Source organism: Lynx rufus, unplaced genomic scaffold, assembly GCF_022079265.1.
Source record: "Lynx rufus isolate CCGP_SWC_20201006 ecotype Redwood Valley unplaced genomic scaffold, mLynRuf1.p SCAF_13, whole genome shotgun sequence".
Taxonomy (NCBI): domain Eukaryota; kingdom Metazoa; phylum Chordata; class Mammalia; order Carnivora; family Felidae; genus Lynx; species Lynx rufus.
In genome coordinates, this window is record NW_025814827.1 from 20,263,404 (window position 1) to 20,278,844 (window position 15,441).

At 37.6% G+C, this 15,441-nt stretch overlaps 1 protein-coding gene across 1 annotated transcript in view; it reads left to right on the forward strand.

The window, feature by feature from the left end:
• Positions 1-15,115, forward strand: part of PRTG (protogenin) — a 125,037-nt gene extending 109,922 nt beyond the window's left edge. Inside the window, exons 15-20 of the mRNA XM_047074446.1 lie at positions 541-711; positions 8,240-8,422; positions 9,783-9,903; positions 11,426-11,591; positions 14,163-14,267; positions 14,732-15,115. Of these exons, the coding sequence (XP_046930402.1) occupies positions 541-711; positions 8,240-8,422; positions 9,783-9,903; positions 11,426-11,591; positions 14,163-14,267; positions 14,732-15,115 (1,130 nt within the window). The remainder of the gene's footprint in view (positions 1-540; positions 712-8,239; positions 8,423-9,782; positions 9,904-11,425; positions 11,592-14,162; positions 14,268-14,731) is intronic.
• Positions 15,116-15,441: the final 326 nt, after the last annotated feature.

Consider the following 15,441-nt stretch of genomic DNA (forward strand, 5'->3'; position numbering starts at 1 on the left):
TAAAGTCTGCCCTGTAAACTCACTGATTCACAACTTTTTGGAGAATAACTAAATATTTTGGTCTCAGAAGTATTTCCTTCAGTGGCTTCCTGGATCAGCTAAATATATATTCTGTACATTTTAGTAATAAATGTAGTTTAAATTCAATACCTAAACGGGGTATGAGACTCAATATTTAATGGGCAGTTGCTACTGGTGGAATTGTAAACTTTTCTAGTTATCAGTTTGGCAAAACAATATCAAAAGTCCTAAACATGCTTACACCCTCTGATTCAGTAATTCCCCATCTAGGAATCTACCATATCCTTTTTCATGATGTTTTAAACATTATAAAAATGAAATTACCTCTCAGAAAAAGAAAAAAGATAGTATTTTACCCTTATCACTAGTGATCTGTAATAGCTGTGATTCTGAGATTTTTTTATAGTGGTTTCTAGTTTTTCTAACTCTTTTCCATGACTATCCATCTATTAACTGGGTATTTGAGTGTTTATCACCATTTAATCCTGGTAATACAGTATTTTTTACATGTGTGCATAGCCCCAGCAGGCCCACCGGTTGGAGTAAAAGTGACCTTGATAGAGGATGACACTGCTCTGGTTTCTTGGAAACCCCCTGATGGCCCAGAGACCGTGGTCACACGCTATACCATCTTGTATGCATCCAGGAAGGCCTGGATTGCAGGAGAATGGCAGGTCCTACACCGAGAAGGTAAATATCCTAAATTCTCAAAGAAGATGGAAAGTAAGGTTACTGATGATAAGGAAACAAACGGAAAGAAGGATCTAGTTTATTTTAAATTTATATTTATCAAGTAACAAATTATTAAGGATTTGGGCTTTTCAAAAAAAATTTTTTTAACATTTATTTTTGAAAGAGAGACAGAGCATGAGTGGGGGAGGGGCAGAGAGAGAGGGAGACAGAGAATCCAAAGCAGGCTTCAGGCTCTGAGCTGTCAGCCCGAACTCACGAACTGTGAGATCATGACCTGAGTCTAAGTCAGATGCTCAACTGACTGAGCCACCCAGGCTCCCCAGGGCTTTTTTTTTTTTTTTTTAATGTTTATTTACTTATTTCTTTATTTTAAGAGAGAAAGCATGAGTGGGAAAGGGGCAGAGAGAGGGAGAGAGAGAATCCCAAGCAGGCTCTGCACTCTATTTCACCAACTGTGAGATCATAACCTGAGCTGAGATCAACAGTGGGAAGCTCAACTGACTGAGCTCCCCAGAGCCTCAAGCACTGGGGTTTTATTCAGAGAGCATTTGGAAGCCATCAGCATATCTTAAGCATGAACATGTGATTCACATTCCAGAAAGATCACTTTTGAATATTGTGAATAGAAGGGGTTTGGTCCAGGAGAAATGGGTAAGAGTAATGCAGAGACTAGGAGGTGACTGTAGTGGTCCAGGAAAGAGACAATAAGCCTGGATGAGATCACTGAGGATTGAGATGGAAAGGAGAGGACAGTCAAAAGATACAGGGGAAGAGAACTTGACAGGACTGGGTAGTTTATGTAGAGAAGGAGAGGGGTAAGGAAGGGAGAATCCTTACAGATGATTACTAGATTTCTGGTGGTGGCGTGTCTTACCCTGGAGTAGCAAACGCTGGAAGAAGACCTGGTTGAAGGTAGCAGACCTGTATACAGCTACTAAAAAGGCCCACATACAAATAACTTGGCCCATATAAATAACTAGGGTCCACTTAAGTACAGGGAAAAGCTGAATGGGACATAGGAACACTGGATTTAATTTTTGTAACACTGATTTTTGTTTTTAGCTGAGAAAAACTAAATTCTAAAACGGTTTAACATTCTTACTGCATGCTTTTATCATTCTATCCTTTTTAAATTTTTGAATCTTCCATTTGGACAAGTCCACATACCAGTTTTCAGATGGGCCATCACATAAATGGTAAAGCTTTATTATTTTGGCGCTTCCTTAATTTAGACATGCATACTGGGAAAAGAACAGCTTGCCAAGCAATTAAAAAGAAGGATTTTAAGAAGGAAATTTGTTGGCCATCTACATATTCTAAACACTTTACAGTGTTTATATTTCTTCATACATTTTACCTTTTGAAGGGAGTATTTACCTAATTAAAATAGGTGTGGATATAATATAAAACTCGTGTGGATATAATATAAAACTCTCTATGCAAACGTAAAACAAACAAGTGGTGACTTTAGTTGGAATTTTAATAGTCATATATTCATATTTTTCATTCTGTAGAAGCTCCACTAAGTAATGATTTCCTGGTCACTGAAGAAACTTGAATGTAATAAGTACTTGACAGCAATGCAGTTTTATGTGCGTATCAATTGATCTATTGCTTCCTAACAAACCACTTTAAAAATTAGCCATCTTATTTTCTCACAGTTCTGTGAGTCAGCAATTTGGACTGGGATCAGCTGGGCAGTCTTTCTCTTGGTCTCTTCTGAGGTCACTCATGAGACTAAAATCATCTCATGATTTCAACAGAGTATGGGTAGCTTAAAAACAGCAGGAGAGAGTTCCAGCATCAGGAGGAGAGGGAGGAAGCTGCACGTACAAAGCTTTGCAAGCCTGTGCTTGTTTCATATTTGCTAATGTCCCACTGGGCAAGGCAAATCAGATAGGCAAGCCCAGAGTTAGTGTGGGAGAGCACTGCCCTTGGGTGTGGATAGACGGAGGCACCATTTATTTAGGGCTATTAGTCTTACAGGCTACCACAGTGTTCTTTAAATGTATACTTTAGTTTTAGTTAATTCCAAAATGATTTATTGACACATTTGACAAACTTGATTTAATGAGGTGTTATGTATAAGTAATTAATCTTATAAGTAAGTAATTTATCACAGAAGCACATATTCCCTTTAGCTCTTCATTTGTACCTGGCTAAAAAGAAACAGTATTTTGTTTCGGTTCCTTTCATTGCATTCATTTGTCAGTTTCAAACAAGGTTCAGAAAACAGTATTTTGCCTCACTGATGACCCAGTAGTGAAATGGATTGTAATTGCAGGTTTTTACATCTATATAAGCCTTTCTAACTATATAATCATGCATGGGAGAAAAAAATCTATTTTTGCCATTATCCTACTTTTGTGATTTTAAGACACATTCATAGCAAAAAGCGTTTGTCCTTTGTTAAGTATAGAGAACGCCTTTTTATAGCTAATGTTAGTATTTCATAGAGGACAAAATGAATAATATAGGTAAAAAAAACATTGAATTTATTTTTTTGAGAGCAAAAAACATAAATGGTTTGAGTCATCCATTTTTATTTAAAAAAAATTTTTTAATGTTTATTTATTTTTGAGGGAGAGAGAGAGAGAAACAGAATGTGAGTGGGGGAGGAGAAGAGAGAAAGGGAGACCCAGAATCAGAAACAGGTCTGAGCTGTCAGCACAGAGCTGGATGCGAGGTTCGAACTCACGAGCCAAGCTGTGACATCATGACCTGAGCCGAAGTCAGACGCTCAACGCACTGAGGTTGGCACCCAGGCACCCCTGAGGCACCCCTTTTAAACCAAAAGCAAAAAACACAACATGACTTTTAAAGAAAGAAATAGAGTGTAAAATGGTCTTTTCATGTCTAATTATGGCAACTTTCAGAAAAGGTAAAAGGATAGAAAGATGAGGGAAAAGGAAGAGGAAAAATATCAGTATTTCTTTCCTATATATCTGTTAATCTTCTATACATATTTTATTATACATTTTATGTGTATATTTAACTCACATATTTATTACCAAGTGGAATAAGATTTTCTCGTTAGTGAAAACGTTAAAAAAAGTTTTTTTATGTTTATTTTTGAGAGAGAGAGAGAGATAGAGTGTGAGCAGGGGAGGGGCAGAGAAAGAGGGAGACACAGATTCCAAAGCAGGCTGCAGGCTCTGAGCTGTCAGCCCAGAGCCTGACACAGAGCTTAAACCCACGAACTGTAAGATCATGACTTGAACTGAAGTTGGACACTCAACCAAGTGAGTGACCCAGTCCTCTCCATTAGTGAAAACATTTTAAAAAAATGTTCATGATGCCCAGATGATATTTGTGGCTAAAATTGTACATGGTGAAATGATGGGGCAGAAATGTGATATGAAATTATACTTGTGTATAATTTAAAGTGATTCAGAAATTATAGTCTTTACCTTCCTGATCTGCAGTAAATCATCACAAACTAGTCAATTATTTTAAAATCTAAAAGGCACTGAGAAATTATGCCCTATACTATAGCAATTCCTGAACTCTATTTCTCATAACGTGAGTGTCCCAAGATTATCCAAGATGTCCCTTGTTCAAAAAAAAAAAAAGTTCTATGAATAAATAAATTTGGTCTAAATAAAGATAACATTTCCGCCTATTAGGGATTCACACTGGAAATTAAAGTCCTTCAGTAAAGGAATCCATTTAACTCAACATTTGCCAAATAGAATACCAATAGTAGGAACAAAATGATTTATTAAATGAATTCTTACTGAGAGAATTACTGTGTGACAGGCTCTTTTCTAGGCATTGGCAGTACTACAGTGAACAAAACAGTGTTCCTTCCCCATTGAAACTTATATCTCAGGTAACACACAAACAAATATGTAAATGTTCAGGTATGTCCTAATGTTATAAAGAAAGCTACAATGGGGGGAAGAGACAAAGTGATGGAGGTAGTAAGGTTAAGTTCTTTTGGAAGAAAAGTCATCTGAGCAGAGCCATGTGGATATCGGAGGAAGTACAAAGGCCGTGAGACAGAAGTGTGCTTAGCATGTTAGAGGAACAAGAAGGCCAGAGAGGCTAGAGTAAGGGACAGAGCAAGCAGAAGATCAGGGGGAAGGAAACCAAGGGCAGATCTTATAGGCTGGACTTTGTAGACCACATATTTTATTCTAGGAGAGATGGAAGACATTGGAGACTTTGATCAGATTTACATTTTGAAAGGATTACTCTGGGGGTTCCTGTGTGGCTCAGTTAGTTAAGCGTCCGATTTTGGCTCAGGTCATGATCACATGATTCATGAGTTAGAGCCCTGCACTGGGCTCTGCACTAAAAGTGTAAAGCCTGCTTGGGATTCTCGCTTTTCTCTCTGCCCCTCCCTGACTCGCACTCACAATTCTCTCAAAATAAAAAAAATAAACCTTAAAAAAAAATTTAAAGGATTACTCTGGCAACCACCTGAAAAACTGATTATAAGCAGGTAAGTGTAGAAGTTGAAGAGACCATTGGACATACAGCTGTCCACGTGAGAGTTAATGGGCATTTGGACAGGAGTGATCATGAGGAAGGTAGTAAGAAGCTATAAGAACACAATTTGGAACAACAGCATGCTAGATTTGCTGCAGATTGATACAGAGTGTAAGGAAAAATGAGAAGCAAAATTGATAGGATAAATCAAAGGCTTGGTTTTTTCAAGTACAGAGGTTGATTAATCAGTGTGAGGGTTAAATTCATGGGAGAGGTGTGGAAAAGTTAGTGGTATAACTAAGAAATAATCACCATGTACGTGATCTTTAAAACTATAGGACTGGAAAACAATCACTTAGTGAAGACAGAAGTGAGTTCTGAGACTGCATTCTGGAGTGCTTCTCCAGCCTCAAAATCTTTCCCTGTGCTTTTTTATCCTAAATGAACACTCCTTTGGTGACAGGTATTTCATATTTTAATAGAAGTTCAGTTGGCGTTTACTGAGAATTATATGAAGCATTATGCTAGCCACCTTAAGCTGTTCAAATGTGCAAAATATTTCTGTCTTCCAGAAGGGAAAGAAGGGAAGGTCAGAGGTAAGGAAGAAGACTCCCCTTCATTGAGTGTATACACTTATGTCAGAGACTTGCCAGTGGTAGTTTATTTAATGCTTTCTAATAATTATATGAGGTGGGAATTATTGCCCCCATGAGGAAATTAAAGTTCAGTAATGTGCCCCAAGTCACAAATTACATAGTTGGGAGCATGCCAGCATTTGATCAACATTGATCCAACACTGAGGCTATTGTACTGTCTGGTTTGTGAAACTCCAGAACAGCTAAAGATTAAGATACATGTGAACAGCTGTGGACCAGAGTAGTCACATTAATTGAGATTGAGCTAGTCTGCTGAGAGAATACAGGGACAGGCATATCACTTCAACATTTGGGAACTGCTTTGAGTAAACGGTTTTGTTCTTCAGAAAGCAGCCAGAATGTTAGTTTCCTTTTTTGTGTGAAGGACGATTTTTTCATGGGACGCGTCCACACAGCTCATCTGTTTATAAAACTTAAATGAAAAGATTTTTAATTTCAGGTAGGGATTGGTTTTTTCCAAGCACTTTAAAAAATTAATGTAAAGTATTCTGTGCTAAAATGAAAACTCAATTTATTTATATGTCTATTGTGAAGAAATTGAAATGATTTTCCTTCTAGTTAACTGTAACCTGTCACAATACATCTTTGTTTTTTTTAATTCACCTGGCTGAGAATATGGTAGCCATAGAAAGACTCTTCCTGATTCTAAATAAGGGTCAGTTTGTTTATTTAACAGTTGTGTACTCATGTAGCTCACACTGTCTTCAGGCCAAGCTGAAACCAGAGAACATGAAAACAAGTATGTTCAGCCCTCGCGTAGCTACTTGGTTCAGCTGCCTCACACCATGTGACCTCAGAGGTGGCCTCTGAATCATGACCTGAGCTCTGAGATCACCCCACATTTCACTTGCATAATGAAATATACTCTAGCAAGTGTAGGAGAATAGTGAGGTCTGGCCTGGGGGTGACTGCTATAAGCTCTTTGAAGCTATTATTTTTTTAAATTTATTTATTTGAATTTAAGTTGTTTAACATACAGTGTAGTATTGGTTTCAGTAGTAGAGCCTAGTGATTCATCACTTAAGTGTTCATCCCAGCAAGTGCCCTCCTTAATGCCCATCGCCCATTATAAGGGTGCTCTGAGTCGGGGAAAAAGTGAGATGAAGTCATCTTAGGGAAACTAGGTTCCCTGTGAATATCAGCCCACAAATGCAGGCTTGGGACAACTTTCTCGTTGGACACTCTTACATCTACATTATTAACGTTAGAATTAATTCCTAGGGTGGGAATCCCTTTTGTAAAAAAATACTTTAGTGCAGTGGCAGAGCAAGAGCAGAGAGACCCCACAAGTAATAACAGTACACATATAGGAATCCTTCTTAGCCATCATGCCAACAGAGGAAAGATCTTTTGATACCATATATATATATAAATTTAAGTGATGGTTCCTTTGGAGGACAGTAGATGCTAAGCAGAATATCAGTGGTGGTTTCGATAGTTAATCTGAGATCTAGGTCTTCAACACTCTGAGGTTCCTACATAACTTCGGCATTTTCCTTCCTGTTTATTTTTAAGAAATTTTAGATAATGATTGAGAGAGTGAGAAATATATTCATACTTTCAAAAATAATTGTGTTTCTAATTTAAGAAGTAAGAACAAGATCCTCTGTCACAACTGATTACTATAAATAGTTTAAACATTTCTTTTTTTTCCGTTTTACTTGTTTATTTTTTTAAGTAATCTCTGTACCCAGTGTGGGGCTCACACTCACGACCTCAAGATCAAGAGTCACATGCCCCACAGACTAAGCCAGGCAGGCATCCCTAAACATTCCTAAAGGATCCCTAAACATCCTTTTTCTAAAAGAAAAAAAGACTTTCACATTGGATTTAAAAAATCTAACTATGACTGTTGAATCTGGGTTCATTGTACCATTCTCTCTTTGTTTGAAATATTCTAAAGAGTTTTTTTTCTCTTTAGAATACTCTCTATGTTTGAAATATTCTAAAGAATTTTTAATGCTGTTTGTATGCATACGTATGTAAAGAGCAAATTTTATGTATATATAAAATCTGAGGGGATAAAAAACATTATATAAAAACCTATACAAAAATACATACAACTTTAAAAAACTCCTAAAACAAAATTACAGAGAAGGATTATATAGAGGCAGTGCGCATGGTACAACATTAAGTGAAAACTCTAAAATATAAAAAATTCATGTAGTAAATATGTACTCATACATGTACAGTGTGTATGCATGTATGCACGAACACGCATGCATGCGCGCGCACACACACACACACACACAAACCAAAATGTTAACAAAGGGAGATTGTCACCTTATTTATATCTGTATTTTCCAAATGTTCTACAATAAACATGTGTTACTTTTATAATCAGGAAAACATTTTTCAAATAAAGGGTCATGGTTATGTGTTTTTTTAAAAGATAAATAAGGTTTACTTAAATTTGTAATTTGATATATTTATAGGGGCAATAACCATGGCTTTGCTAGAAAACCTGGTGGCAGGCAATGTGTACATTGTCAAGATATCTGCATCAAATGAGGTGGGAGAAGGACCCTTTTCAAATTCTGTGGAACTGGCAGTCCTTCCAAAGGAAACCTCTGAGTCAAATCAGAGGCCCAAGCGTTTGGATTCTGCTGATGCCAAAGGTCTGTATTCTGCCACAGTCACTGATTTTTCTTAACGTACAGTATTTTTTTTTCAGCTCTTCTGTACTGTTTTTCCTCTCCTAGCACGGCCATACCCCTAAACCTGCACTCAGCTCTTTGAGTTGTTGCTCCATGGCTGTTCCCTCCATTCTAGAAGTAAACAAACTTTACCTCAGAATTAACTGCAGTTTTCAGACCACTGTGTCCCAGTTACTTCTCTTCCCAGCTGTGCAGCCACCAAGACAAAGGAGCCACAGGGCCCGAGGACTAATGGGAGTAGGCTTCCAGAGAGGTTTCGTGGAAATAAACAGCAGTGCTGGTTGTGGTGTTCAAGCTGAAAGCATGGTTTTCATTAAGAGTTTTTACCACAGAAAAACAGCCTTTCCAGAGAGAAAGTTGTTTCTCTCCAGAAAAACAATAAATAGAAGAAATATCTTTAAAGAGACACCCTCACTCCATTCAGGGTAATTGTCATGTCCTGAAGGAAACCAGGGCCTCCTGTGGTACAGGACAAGCCACCTTCTTTTCCTCCTCTTTGGGGAAGTGGGCCTGTGGAGAGGGAGGGGCTTTAAATGGAGGAAATGCCAGCTGAACTTAACAGGGCTCTTAGCTCCTCAGATAGTCATTCAGTACCTTACTGCTGTGTGTGCAGGTGTGTGGGGGAGGTGGTGAGAGAAGAGAAAGACAGGGAAGGAGAGAGCGAAAAAAAAGAGAAAGGGCAGAGCTTTAAGCACTGGAGGGAGGTAGCAGTGGTAGCTACCTTATCATGGGAAAAGGAGAGCGAGGCTCATATTCACTTCTCAAATACCTTGCTACTCAGAGCGTTTAGGGACTAGCAGCATGAGTATCACCCGAGAGCTTGTTAGATTAGATGTGCAGAATCATGGGCCCCACCCCCAATGTAGTGAATCAGAATCTGTATTTTAACATATCTCCTAGTGATCATGTGCACATTAAAGTTGGAGGAGCCCTGGTAAGTAAATGCAAACATGTACATGGAAAACTAATCTTTAATATACAAGATCTGCTTTTAAGGTAATATGACATGAAAGCTACCCTTTGGTTCATCAAGAAACATATATGCCATGTGTCTTTCAGCATTGTAAGTTATGCACTGGCGTTCATGTTTCATGTAATAATGTAGTATTTAGAACTTGTATTTGGAATCTTCGTTATGGGAAGATAAACTGACCTTTGAGATGACCAATAAAAGAGTAATACTTTTCTGCTTAGACACAGATACTGCCAAAAATTTTTCCTATGAGAGGAAGAAAAGTTATAGAAAAGCATTTATCAATTATGATAAATGGAACCATTTATTTTTCTGATTGATTCTGAGTGTATGTGTTTCTGCTTCTAGTTTATTCAGGGTATTACCATCTGGACCAGAAATCGATGACTGGCATTGCTGTGGGCGTTGGCATAGCCTTGACCTGCATCCTCATCTGCGTTCTCATCCTGATATACAGAAGTAAAGCCAGGTGTGTTTCCATTGCTAGACACTTTGAGGTGGTTAAAAAACATTTAAATTACAGTAACCACAAGAAGCAAATTGAAGTCAAGGGCCTTCAGGAGCAACTGGGATTTTCCACTTTAAAATAATATTATTTCAGTTCTTAATTGCTATACAGATGTGCTCACTTTGGGAGGAGATTATTTTTTTTGCCCTTTGAAAAAACTGTACCAATAAAATATTCTTTAGAAAAAAAATTTTTAATGTCTATTTACTTTTGAGAGACAGAGACAGAGAGACAGAGAGCAAGCCGGCTAGAGGCAGAGATACAGGGAGACACAAGAGTCCAAAGCAGGCTCCAGGTTCTGAACCGCCAGCATAGAGCCCAACATGGGGCTTGAACTCACAAACTGTGAGATCATGACCTGAACCAAAGTCAGACGCTTAACGACTGAGTCACCCAAGTGCCCCACCAATAAAATATTCAATGAGACCCTAGTTTCCTCATTTCCTTTTTATTTTGAGAAGTACAAAATACATCCTTTGGTTTCTTTTTTAAAATGGCACACTTAATCTGATGTATGTGCTGATTGAGAAGATTCCTTACTCTCTGGAATATTTTCACACTTAAGTAGCCTGCCATTGAGAGCTCCTCCCTTACTTCCTCCACAGGACATGTGTTTGGGATTCTCCAGACATGGGGTAAAACAAATACAATAATTAGGGATCTGTCCTTTGTATAAATTGTTAGTCTTATTTGTAGTTCGACTTGAGCTAAACCCTCAGTATTCAGTAAATTTGTCTGTATCTAACCTTTTATGTTTTAGCTTTTGCTTTTATTTATCCTAAAGTTTTTTACTGTATTTTAAAAAGGCAAACTCAGATACACATTATTTTTGGATAATCCCTATCACTAGACTCCCTCCATTAGCACTGATTATCAGAATTTACCCTGTAAGTTTTGTACTTGTGCATAAAAATGTACTCAGAATGCATATTATGTTAAAGAATTCTAACATCCTTTTATATATTTAACTGGCTTAGTTTTGCTGTATAGGTTTCTCACTTTAAGAATTTTTTTATAAAATTTTTCTGCACATTGTTTTAGTGATACCTAAATCTTGCAAAAGTGCTATGGTAAATTTACCATCATTAACTGGCACCTGAATTGTTACGTTAGTGTGATGGACGATCTGCCGACCTGAAAGGGAACGTGTGAATTTTAAAATTATAATTTTCTACATAAATTTGATATAATCAATAGCAATAAATAATAGTACTTTTGTAACTATTGAGGTTTTTCTTAAGTGTGAAAAGTAATTTTATATAAGCAGATATTGGGGCAAAAAGAAATACAGAAGGTTCTTCAAATCACAAAAGTTTGCAGCAGTGAGATGGGAGATAAAAATCTAATACTCTGTTTCTAAAGATATTTGAGAAACAAGCATTGAAGAACTCCACTGTTTGCGAAGTTGTGATTGTAGACCAAATTTGGTACAGTTGTCTAGATCTGTGAAATTAGAAGATTTCCTATTCTTGCAATATTTCAGGAAATCATCTGCTTCCAAGACGGCACAGAATGGAACTCAACAGTTACCTCATACTAGTGCCTCCCTAGCCAGTGGAAATGAAGTAGGAAAGAACCTAGAAGGAGCTGTAGAAAATGAAGAATCCTTAATGCCAATGATAATGCCAAACAGCTTTATTGATGCAAAGGTACTCTGAGCTGAGATACTGATTTGCTGCATAATCCTTCCCTCAGTTCGTCTTCCCTTTATGTGTGAAATTTACTACTGAAAAATCATATGTTGAGCATATTTCATCCATTCTCTACTTGAAGAAATGTAAAACAGTTTCCTTTTCCTTACATAAAATATTTGGGGAGAAGAAGATAAGGATAGATAAAGGATAAAGGTATAAAGGATTAGAGAGATATAGAAAAAAATGAGAAGTTAGCATAAATTCTATTAGATGTGGTTATATGGAACTAACATGTCTTAGATAAGGACACCAGGGTCATTAATCTATATATACTATAATTTGAGCTGCCTTGTATTTACTGGGTATGCAGTTTTTTTATTAATCCATTCTTTTTTTTTAAGTTTATTTTTATTTATTTTGAGAGAGATAAAGAGCAAGCAGGGGAGGAGCAGAGAGAGAGGGAGACAGAATCCCAAGCAGGCTCTGTGCTGATAGCACAGAGCCCAGTGTGGGCTCGAACTCAGGAACCGTGAGATCATAACCTGAGCCCAGTGTGGGGCTCGAACTCACGAACCGTGAGATCATGACCTGAGCCAAAGTCAAGAATTAGATGCTTAACCGACTGAGCCACCCAGGCGCCCCTTTATTAATCCATTCTTATACTTAGTTTGGTTGATTTTTTTAACTGCCTTGAACATCAGAACATTCCAGGTACAAACAATATTTTTAAAAATATGGAGTATCTAAGTAGATGTCTCAAGATCCTTCCCTTTATAGACTAAGGAGGTTGGATATAGTAAAGAAATATCATTGGAGGATGTTACTTCATGTCCTTTCCACTATATGTAATAACAGTACAGTGATGAGCATTAGGAACACCAACTGAAAATTATTTTTAGTCACATTGCAACATTAGTATGCATTATTATAACACTCTCATAACCAATGTGGTATAAATCAGGTATCCACAAACTATAACCTCGCCCAAGCCAGTCCATCGCCAGCTAAGAATCTTTTTCACATTTTTAAAGGGTAGTTTGAAAAAAATATATAACAGAAGAGAAGAAAATAGGACAGAGGCCATATAAGGCCTGCAAAATCTAAAATATTTACTATTTGACTCTTTACAGAGAAAGTTTGACAAATCCTAGTATAAATTCTTCCCAGCCCTTCCCTAAAATTTAGAATAACAGAAGTCTAGTAATACTCAAGAAATGTTGATATTAAATTTTATACAATTATATTTAACAGATGCAACCTCCTTGTGTCTAGCACAGTGCTATATATGAGTAAATAATAATGAATTCATTTTTGCTACTCCTGTTGTCTTTTTAATTTAGTTAATTTGTTAATAATTAATAACTTAATTATTAATTTATTAATAATTCGTTTAATTTGGTGGTTTAGCTCGTGTTTTCTGATACACATGTAAGCCATTCAACTCATTACAAATTAATCTAGAACATTGGATCCTAAAACTCCTAAATAAGCAAAGAAGTACTAAAATACATTGGGGTTCTGTTACCAACTTGGAACTGGATATGAGAAAGGACTGAGGAAAAGTGGTGTGGGGAGGAAGACATGGGGAAAAAGAGAGAATCTAAAGTGAAAAGAGCGTCTCCTGGGTGGTTCCGTCAGTTGTGTCTGACTTGATTTCAGCTCATGTCATGATCTCACGATTCCTGGGTTGGAGCCCCTTGTCGGGCTCTGTGCTGAGGGTACGAAGCCTGCTTACCGTTTTTCTCTCTCCCTCTGTCCCTCCCCCACTCACTTTCTCAAAGAAAGAAAGAGGCAGAACAGAGGGAGGCCTATATGAAGCAGAGAAGCCAGTTTGGAGAATGGATCTCTCAGTTCCCTTGGCTTAGCCTAAGAGCTGACCCTCCATTTATTGCCATTGTTGAGCAGTGTTGAGCATATGCAGACCCATTGTTTTTCTTCCCCACTGCTTTTTAAGTTTTCCAAATATGTGGAAAGGTTGAAAGAATAATGTAATGAATGTACAAATAATTGTCAGTATCTTGTCGTACTTGTATATTTCTCATATTTTTGTTTCCTGTACTGTTTGAAAATAATTTTTGGAATTATTACACTTCACAGCAAATACTTCAGCATATATCTCTCTCTTTTTTTTTTTTTTAATTTTTTTTTTCAACGTTTATTTATTTTTGGGACAGAGAGACAGAGCATGAATGGGGGAGGGGCAGAGAGAGAGGGAGACACAGAATCGGAAACAGGCTCCAGGCTCTGAGCCATCAGCCCAGAGCCTGACGCAGGGCTCGAACTCACGGACCGCGAGATCGTGACCTGGCTGAAGTCCGACGCTTAACCGACTGCGCCACCCAGGCGCCCCTATATATCTCTCTTAAGAATAAATCTATTACGTCTTTTTGATCACTAACAAATACCCTGAATTTGTTGTGTACTGCTTGTGTGAAAAAAGAAACAGTGATGTCTCTGATGTTTTCTCTTTTAACATTTAAAAATTTTGTGTGCCACATATTACATGTTAAACTGAAATAAACTGAAATATACTGAAATAAACTGAAATCTGTAATATTTACTTTTTCTCCTTTTTTTTTCCTCCAGGGAGGAACTGATCTTATAATTAATAGCTATGGTCCTATAATTAAAAACAACTCTAAGAAAAAATGGCTTTTTTTCCAAGATTCCAAGAAGACAAAAGTTGAACAGGTAACCCATCTAAATGAGAAAAATTTTTGGCAACCCATGGTATTATGAAATGATAATTAAAAAGAGAGGGAAATGTAAATGAATGCTTTAATTTTCATTTCTCTCTGGATATGATTTTATTAATTTCGAGCATGACTCTATGGAAATCCATGGTGCGTGATCACCGAAGTGACAGTTGGAATAGTAATCAGAGCTGTGGTTTTCAGCAGGGAAAGGGGGACAGTGGAGAAAGGGATGGGGCAGGAATATGCATCAAAAATTACTGAAGAAGCCTTGGGACACTTCTGATGTATAGCCACTTGGGTGGGGAACTACTGACTTAGATAATCCCTTTGTGATGATGGCCTTTCACCCATGTATTTGAACAGATTGCTATCTCAAAATATATAGAATATGTAAAACCATATATTATTTTTCAAGAGCACTCTATCATCACTGACAGTGTCTTATGTATTGTTGTCTAGCCTCAGAGAAGATTTGCTCAAGCGGTCTGCTTTTACCAGCCAGGCACTACTGTGTTAATCAGCGATGAAGACTCTCCCAGCTCCCCAGGTCAGACAACCAGCTTCCCAAGACCCTTTGGTGTTGTAGCTGATACTGAGCATTCAGCGAATAGTGAAGGCAGCCACGAGACTGGGGATTCTGGGAGGTTCTCCCACGAGTCCAATGATGAGATACACCTGTCCTCAGTTATAAGCACCACGCCCCTGACCTCCAGTTCCTTTGCTGGCAGTGATTCAGGTGGAGATCCCTCAGCGAGGAAGGGTGAAGACCCTGCAGTGCCACTAGATGCTGAGCAAATTGTCCCCTTCAGTTCTGCAGCCACCATCGGCCATGCTACGCTTTGATAAGAATGATTTTCCAATCTAGAGAGCCATGTTCAGGTATTCTCGCCTTTAAGTCTGTTCGAAGGACAATGAACAGGGAGCCAAAGCCTTTTGTGAAAATTTGGATGTCTTATTGGGTATTTCAGCTTTTTTTTTTTTGAATGTGTTTTGTTTTTTATTTTTAAACTCACGTATTTTGAATGTTTGTCAGCAATGTGAAAAGACAGTCAAGATATTTGACTGGATTATAAAATATATCACTGGAGCAAAGGGAAGACTTTTGAAAGCCCCTTTGCTGACTATCTACCTCAGTTTGCCAGATGGCAAACTCAGAAGACAACTTAGTT